Source organism: Erpetoichthys calabaricus, chromosome 10, assembly GCF_900747795.2.
Source record: "Erpetoichthys calabaricus chromosome 10, fErpCal1.3, whole genome shotgun sequence".
NCBI lineage: Eukaryota > Metazoa > Chordata > Cladistia > Polypteriformes > Polypteridae > Erpetoichthys > Erpetoichthys calabaricus.
The window spans coordinates 116,375,153-116,384,494 of record NC_041403.2 but is presented as its reverse complement, the minus strand read 5'-3'; the positions used below and the strand labels follow the sequence as shown (position 1 = coordinate 116,384,494).

At 40.3% G+C, this 9,342-nt stretch overlaps 1 protein-coding gene across 1 annotated transcript in view; it reads left to right on the top strand.

Annotated features, from left to right (window-relative positions):
- Positions 1-9,342, top strand: part of LOC114659335 (DNA topoisomerase 1-like) — an 85,713-nt gene that overhangs the window by 46,056 nt on the left and 30,315 nt on the right. The window contains exons 9-10 of the mRNA XM_028811766.2: positions 6,697-6,812; positions 6,937-7,058. Coding sequence (XP_028667599.1) covers positions 6,697-6,812; positions 6,937-7,058 — 238 coding nt within the window. The remainder of the gene's footprint in view (positions 1-6,696; positions 6,813-6,936; positions 7,059-9,342) is intronic.

The following is a 9,342-nucleotide window of genomic DNA, read 5'->3' as shown; positions in this document are numbered from 1 at the left end:
CTCCCTTTGTGGATCTCCAGCTGCAAATATGCAAACCGTATCACAGACCTTCTCTTCCATGTGTGTGTGTGTGTGTGTGTATGTATATGTATGTATATATATATATGTATATATGTATATATATGTGTGTGTATGTATATGTGTATATAAGTGTATATGTATATACAGTGATCCCTCGCTATATCGCACTTCGCCTTTCGCGGCTTCACTCCATCGCGGATTTTATATGTAAGCATATTTAAATATATATCGCGGATTTGTTGCTGGTTCGCGGATTTCTGCGGACAATGGGTCTTTTAATTTCTGGTACAGTAATCCTTCCTCCATCGCGGGGGTTGCGTTCCAGAGCCACCCGCGAAATAAGAAAATCCGCGAAGTAGAAACCATATGTTTATATGGTTATTTTTATATTGTCATGCTTGGGTCACAGATTTGCGCAGAAACACAGGAGGTTGTAGAGAGACAGGAACGTTATTCAAACACTGCAAACAAACATTTGTCTCTTTTTCAAAAGTTTAAACTGTGCTCCATGACAAGACAGAGATGACAGTTCCGTCTCACAATTAAAAGAATGCAAACATATCTTCCTCTTCAAAGGAGCAAACAAATCAATAGTGCTGTTTGGCTTTTAAGTATGCGAAGCACCGCGGCACAAAGCTGTTGAAGGTGGCAGCTCACACCCCCTCCGTCAGGAGCAGAGAGAGAGAGAGAGAGAGTCAGATAATAAAGTCAATACGTGCCCTTCGTGCTTTTAAGTATGCGAAGCACCGTGCAGCATGTCGCCTTCACGAAGCAGCTGCACAGACGGTCGCCAACGTGAAGATAATCTTTCAGCATTTTTAGACAAGTGTCCGTATCGTCTAGGTGTGCGAACAGCCCCCCTGCTCAATCCCCCTACGTCAGGATCAGAAAAAGTCAGCGCAAGAGAGAGAGAAAAGTAAGCTGGGTAGCTTCTCAGCCATCTGCCAATAGCGTCCCTTGTATGAAATCAACTGGGCAAACCAACTGAGGAAGCATGTACCAGAAATTAAAAGACCCATTGTCCGCAGAAATCTGCGAACCAGCAAAAAATCTGCGATATATATTTAAATATGCTTACATATAAAATCCGCGATAGAGTAAAGCCGCGAAAGGCGAAGCGCGATATAGCGAGGGATCACTGTACATGCTTCCTCAGTTGGTTTGCCCAGTTGATTTCATACAAGGGACGCTATTGGCAGATGGCTGAGAAGCTAGATTGCTTATTTTTCTCTCTGTCTTGCGCTGACTATCTGTGATCCTGACGTATGGGGATTGAGCAGGGGGGCTGTTCGCACACCTAGACGATACGGACGCTCGTCTAAAAATGCTGAAAGATTATCTTCACGTTGCTATCTTTTGTGCAGCTGCTTCCTGAAACGACATGCTGCACAGTGCTTCGCATACTTAAAAGCTCGAAGGGCACGTATTGATTTTTGACTGAAAAACAAACTCTGTCTCTCTCTCTCTCTCTCTCCCTCTCTCCCCTGCTCCTGACGGAGGGGGTGTGAGCTGCCGCCTTCAACAGCTTTGTGCCGTGGTGCTTCGCATACTTAAAAGCCAAACAGCCCTATTGATTTGTTTGCTAGAGATTGTTTTCTCTATCTATGTGACATTGTGTGCTCCTGACACGCACTCCTTTGAAGAGGAAGATATGTTTGCATTCTTTTAATTGTGAGACAGAACTGTCATCTCTGTCTTGTCATGCAGCAGAGTTTAAACTTTTGAAAAAGAGACAAATGTTTGTTTGCAGTGTTTGAATAACGTTCCTGTCTCTCTACAACCTCCTGTGTTTCTGCGCAAATCTGTGACCCAAGCATGACAATGTAAAAATAACCATATAAACATATGGTTTCTACTTCGCGGATTTTCTTATTTCGCGGGTGGCTCTGGAACGCAACCCCCGCGATGGAGGGATTACTCTAAGTATATATGTATATGTGTGTATATATGTGTATATGTGTATATATATATGTATATGCATGTATGTGTGTATGTAATGTAATAAACATTCCATTCTAATTTAGCTAGTAAACATTTATGTGAATTTAATGATAACATGAACTTAGTGAACTGGCTTTTTTAAAACTAAGCACTCATCCGTGATTATTTTTTTAAGCGAGAGTAGTGGAACTCTGTGCTTTGATCTTCCTAATTTTGATAGCCAAACTGTCCAGTCTGTATATCCACATTTGGAACTGTTGTACATGAAGGAGATGAAATTTGTAGGTCTGTTGTTTGTCCCCAGGGAGAAATTTGGCTTCTTACTGAAGCTCACTTACATACATACATACATACATACATACATAGAGAAATATACACACATACATTGGTCTGAATGCACATCAGAATGACAATAAAGCAAGAAAATTTATGACTTGGCTGTCATGTTTGTGATGCATTATGCAGATGTATTGCTGTTGGTATAAAGGAGCCCCAGTAGTGTTTCTTGATAAACTTCTGCAAATTGATTTGTTAACAGAAAGTACTCTTAGTGTGTCAGAGAGAGGATGTACAGCATTTTTTCATAATGGCACTTAGTTTTGTTTTAATTCTGTCCTTTGCAATTCCTCCAGGCAGTTCAGAGTACATACTATAACTAAACTTACCCTTTTAATTGGCCTTATTCTGTGTTACCAGCCCAGCACACCACAGCATAGAAAATCGCACAGACCATCAATGAGTTACAGAAGATGTGAAGGATGTCACCTAATGAAAAAGCCTACACTGCCCTCTCTTATATAGTTCCTCGGTGTTCTGAGACCAGTCCAACCTGTTATTGTGGACCCACAAGTACTTTTAAAAGTGGACCAACTCTTCATCCATTCTTTGAAAAGTGACCAGACATAGAGGCTCCTTGGTGTCTCAAAAGTCAATAACCACTTCCTTAGTGTTGCTGATATTAAGATGCAGACAATTCTCTTTGCACCAAGAAGCAAAATTTCACTACGTGACTCCTATACTCTTCATCATTATACTAGGGGGCTTCGCCCCCAGCTCGCTTCGCTCGCCAATCCCCGTGTTTGGTTAATCTGATATACAATTTACATGTTTTTTTTCTTTGGAATTGTTTCAATTTCATTATTTGCACTTTTACTTTAAAGCTTCATTAAAAACAGTTTTGTTTGGAGACACATTGTGACAATGCCCGTAAGTGAATATTTTTTCTGTTTCTCTAATAAATAATCTGACTTTTTCTAATGTTTGTCCCAGTGATTTATCGATTGTCATAGCAAATGCTATTCTCATGGTAAACACTAAACATTTTAATACGAATGGCATATCACGATCTCCTCTGGTGTGTAATGTTATTTGCGGAATATATACATAACATTTCTTTTTTGCCTGTTAAAATTTGCATCGCCTCTCCGTGATCATCAATATACACCTGACCGAATTGTGTATTCTTTGAGATTTAACTTGTTGTTGCTTTAACTGTTCCGGGACCAGAGATTCTCATAGCGTATGGTCCATTATTGTGTAAATGCACGTTTTGTGCATTGAATGATGCAAATGCGAATAGACTTTGTTGTTTACTCTTTGCCTTTTATTTCTGACCCTGATTTGTCCTGCTATTTTTTCAATTACACCTGGCTCTGATGATTGATCACCTTTTGTTTGCGGTAATGTGATCTTTTCTATCTTTTCTTTGATACTGTAGCGAATGACATGATAAAGTGTCACAAAAGTTTTACTTGAACAATCGCCGACTTCCTAACCCCAAACACAACTTTCTAGCACCCTCTCCAACGCCCCCCCCTTACCGCATCAATCAGTACCCCGCTATCAGTCTTCCGTGCTGTACTCCGCCCTCCCTCCATCGGACCTAACAGTCACTTAAAACCAAACAGCCCTCAACCTGGCTGGCAGGCTACAATACTATTGGATTTTACTGCTTTCATATTCTGTACCTTTCTCTGCATGTGTATCGCGCCATCGTTTGTTGGAGCCTTTCGAATTCCACTGCTTTCATAATCTCTTACCTGCTTTTTTTTTCTCTCCAACGCCTTTGGGTCTCTACTCTCCGTATTGTCCCTATACACTTTATATGTGCTGAGAGCACATGATCTGTGTGTATTACACGACTGAGTGTTTTTTGATGGGTGAGCTCTTATATGATACTCGCCTACCCCCGGCGTTGGGTATCCTGAAATACATTAGTCGAGCTTGTTCGTTTTTGAGCCAAGCCCGCTTTCCCCGCGGCATTTCAGACGCGCGTTGTAGGAGCCTGCATTCATTGAGTTTATCCAGGCGGGCTCGTGTTTGTGTATCCGTCAGTTGAGATCGTTCGTTTTGAACCCGTGCCTGCTTTGCTTCCGTAGTTTCAGACGCGCGTTGTAGGTGCCTGCGTTCATTGAACTTATCCAGGTGGGCTCGTGTTTGTATCGTTGAGCTGTATTGTGTTTGAATTTGGTGTAAAGCGTTCAGCGGTTTGTACAATCACAAGCAGCACATTATTCCTAACTTCACTCCGCAATAGTGCTACTCACAATATGGCGGTGACGCCTGCGCCTTCACTCCGCAGTAGTGCCACTCACAATATGGTGGCGACGCATGCGCCTTCTGTACCATGTCGGGTTTCACTATGCTGTGTAGGTGCCTTTGCCTTTCGTACTTTCCCGTGCTTTCCGACGCGCGATGTAGGCGCCTGCACTTTCCGTACTATGTTGGGTTTGCTGTGTGGTGTGGACGTTTAGGGTTACGTATTCTCTGGGCTTGTTGCTTTATTTCTTATTTCTGTTAGTTGAGCTCTTTCGTTGTTGGCGGTGCATAGCGCGTTGTAGGCGCCTGTGCTTTCCATACCATCTCGGGTTTGATTATGCTGTGTGTTGTGGACTTTTGTGGACTCTGTAGTCTGTCCCGTTTCACTCTGGGGCAGGGGGCTGATTCCTCGTTTTTGTGTGGCGCCTGCACACTATGTCTCCTGCGTCCATATCCGGTTTACCATTCTCGGTTAGTAATATGGATACCCCATTTATGCAGTCTTTGAGCATTGATCAAGAAAAAATTCCAGACAACTGTAGGGATTTTTACACTATAAAGTTAATGTGTTACTTAATGTACTTTAAAAATAGAGGAATAATATTGCTAATTATGCAAGAAAAACCTAGAGCGTTATTCCGTTTGTTTTTCACCTGCAAGAAAACCATCAAAGAATGTGCTTTAGTACATAGGAAAGAGGGAAAACAAAACAAACAGACCTAAGAAAACCACAGTGGGGGTAAGGGCTTTCAGAAAGGTTTTGATAGGATGATCAGCGTGAGGCTATTTGTGGAGCAGTAAGTGGCAGACAGGTGTAGAACAGGCACAGAAAATTTCTGTTATTCTCAGTTAGAAGAGGTCGCGGGTGCTCTGCAGCAATTGATAAATGTTCAGGAAAGCTGATCTGGCAGTTTTATAGGTTAGTGTTTTACCATGTTAGGGTGTGTGTGAACAAAGCCAGAAAGCTGTTGGAAACATAAAAATGTTGGATATCCTCCAAACACACCATGCTGAAGTTCCTATCATTAAATTGACTAAGGAACTGTATTTTAATAAGTTAAATGTATCATTTGTACACTAAAGATTTTTAATTTAAGTAAGATGCAAGAAAAATCCATGAATTATATTTTTAAACATGAAAATACAAACATGATTTAAAATTGAATACAGAAATGTTCTGATAATCGTGATTACTTCTTTAACCTTAGAAGTTTTCAAAATATTTTTCCAATTAGCTTGCGATTGTTGTGGTGGAACTTCACTGTAAAGTGCCATTATTAAGATGAAGAGCAAAAACTTGGTTTGATAATTGATTTTTGGCAAAAAACACTAGCTTTCTAGCTGCAGAAAAATATACATTTGTAGTCATTCATTTTGTATTGAACATAAACATTGCATTTTTAAATACTTTTGGAGGCTGTATTACTATGAGGCTTGCACTCAACATCAGTTGTGATTTTATTTATGCCTACGGAATCTTTTAAATACTAACTTCATCAAAGTTCTTAAACAGACTGCTCCCATATTCTTTAAATTAATTAAAACTGTCATTTTCTTAGAGTTAAAATGCCAGTGTTTCGTTGAATCTGTTTCTGGGCATTTTTAATCAACATTATACAGTAACTTGTTTGTTCCACAAGATTTCCCAACAGGTATGTTATTGAAATCATCCTTTTATAATAAGCAGTTTGATACACAGGCAGTTGTTTTTGAATCGTGTATGTATGCATTTTTCATTTTTTAAAATTTTGTTTTCAATTTTGCCTCTTTTCTATGCATGTGGCAGTCTTCCTGTAATAGTTTGTGTTGTGTTCAAAAGAAAGACTTGACACAGTTTCCTAGAACCATCTGACACATTTTGTTCTTGGATGCTTTTCAGATAAAAGATCTGAAATCTGCTGTTTCTTTAGTTTTAACATGCAAGAGGTGTACTGTATGTATTTTCTGTAGCTGGTGGCTGTCAAATTGATGTTTGAATATATACTTGAGACCAGGCATGTCCTTCTAAAAATGTGCATTTGATAGAAAACGTAGTATTAGGTAAGTGAGTTTTTTTCCTCCTAAGTAAAAGACATGAAATTGTTTTTGACAGGTTTGTAGGTACTTAGGAGGGTTAAATGCTGGGTTGGTCTGAAGGTGTCAAGTGGTCTGTTGGCCATGGCCCTTATCTGAACTTTTCTCTTTTTTTGCTTACAGGTGGGAAGAAGAAAGGTACACTGATGGTGTAAAATGGAAATTCCTCGAACACAAAGGACCAGTATTTGCACCTCCTTATGAGCCTCTTTCAAGTAAAGTTAAATTCTACTATGATGGTGAGCATTTTTAAATGCTATGTGGTTTGAAACATGGAGAAAGAGATGGTAATTACATGAAAGTATTGCTTATAAAAAGTTATTTTAAATGTTCATGTTCATTTCTATTTTTAAATGATTTCAGGTAAACTTCTTAAACTAAGTCCAAAGGCAGAGGAAGTTGCTACATTTTTTGCCAAAATGTTGGACCATGAATACACTACCAAGGGCATTTTTCGAAAAAACTTTTTCAAGGATTGGCGGAAGGTAACTTTTGCTGCCACAGTAAAACAGCTCATTTGAGGAGATAGAAATGAGAAGTCAAAATTTTATTATTTTTTTTTGGTGTAAAATTGTTTCTAAAAACTTTCACTCCCCGCTACCTGTTTATTGGGGCACTGTTTAGGGTTAAGGGTATGGCTTAAACATTTAAACTTTAAATATAAACATGCTATTCATTATTTAAAGGTTGCAAAGCCTGTTGCAGATAAATTAAAGGATATGTTTGGTATTTTTCAAGTCAGTTATTTCTTCAGTCATTCTATATATTAATTTGCCAAATTAAATTGTTCTAAAAGTTAGCATATTTTTAAAAATTAAAAAAAAAAACCTTTTATAGCTTTTATTATGGAGCGAATAGGTATTGGGGGGCCCCATTGTAAACATAAGCTTTAAAACTTACCAAATATGTCCACTTTTCAAACCAAAAATGTTAGAATATTGACCCGCGTCTTGACTATACACATTGCATAACGTTATCAATGTTCTTTTAAGACGACTAGGGGGGCAATGCCCCTTGCTCGCTTTCTTCGCCAACCCCCTCCCTCCTGCCTGCACAACGCGCCAACTTCACTTCCCAGCCGCACGCATATGTGGATTTCACTTTCACCAAACAACAAAACTTATAATTCTCGAGGATAGGCCTCTTCACTGGGAAGAAACACTACTTTTCCCTGATGGCAACACAAATTAGGTGATCTACAAGTGTCACACTTGGTTTAAATCCAAACAATATCTACATAACACTGCATCCGGAAAGTATTCACAGCGCATCATTTTTTCCACATTTTGTTATGTTACAGCCTTATTCCAGAATGGATAAAATTCATGTTTTTTTCTCAGAATTCTACACACAACACCCCATAATGACAACGTGAAAAAAGTTAACTTGAGATTTTTGCAAATTTATTTAAAAATAAAAAAAAATTGAGAAAGCACATGTACATAAGTATTCACAGCCTTTGCCATGAAGCTCAAAATTGAGCTCAGGTGCATCCTGTTTCCCCTGATCATCCTTGAGATGTTTCTGCAGCTTAATTGGAGTCCACCTGTGGTAAATTCAGTTGGTTGGACATGATTTGGAAAGGCACACACCTGTCTATATAAGGTCCCACAGTTGACAGTTCATGTCAGAGCACAAACCAAGCATGAAGTGAAAGGAATTGTCTGTAGACCCCCCGAGACAGGATTGTCTCGAGGCACAAATCTGGGGAAGGTTACAGAAAAATGCTGCTTTGAAGGTCTCAATGAGCACAGTGGAATCCATTATCCGTAAGTGGAAGAAGTTCGAAACCACCAGGACTCTTCCTAGAGCTGGCCGGCCATCTAAACTGAGCGATTGGGGGAGAAGGGCCTTAGTCAGGGAGGTGACCAAGAACCCGATGGTCCCTCTGTCGGAGCTCCAGAGGTCCTCTGTGGAGAGAGGAGAACCTTGCAGAAGGACAACCATCTCTGCAGCAATCTACCAATCAGACCTGTATGGTAGAGTGGCCAGATGGAAGCCACTCCTTAGTAAAAGGCACATGGCAGCCCGCCTGGAGTTTGCCAAAAGGCACCTGAAGGACTCTCAGACCATGAGAAAGAAAATTCTCTGGTCTGATGAGACAAAGATTGAACTCTTTGGTGTGAATGCCAGGCGTCACGTTTGGAGGAAACCTGGCACCATCCCTACAGTGAAGCATGGTGATGGCAGCATCATGCTGTGGGGATGTTTTTCAGCGGCAGGAACTGGGAGACTAGTCAGGATAAAGGGAAAGATGACTGCAGCAATGTACAGAGACATCCTGGATGAAAACCTGCTCCAGAGCGCTCTTGACCTCAGACTGGGGTGACTGTTCATCTTTCAGCAGGACAACGACCCTAAGCACACAGCCAAGATATCAAAGGAGTGGCTTCAGGATAACTCTTTGAATGTCCTTGAGTGGCCCAGCCAGAGCCCAGACTTGAATCCGATTGAACATCTCTGGAGAGATCTTAAAATGGCTGTGCACCGATGCTTCCCATCCAGCCGGATGGAGCTTGAGAGGTGCTGCAAAGAGGAATGGGCGAAACTGGCCAAGGATAGGTGTGCCAAGCTTGTGACATCATATTCAAAAACACTTGAGGCTGTAATTGCTGCCAAAGGTGCATCGACAGAGTCTTGAGCAAAGGCTGTGAATACTTATGTACATGTGATTTCTCAGTTTTTAAATTTTTAATAAATTTGCAAAAACCTCAAGTAAACTTTTTTCACATTGTCATTATGGGGTGTTGTGTGCAGAATTCTGAGGAA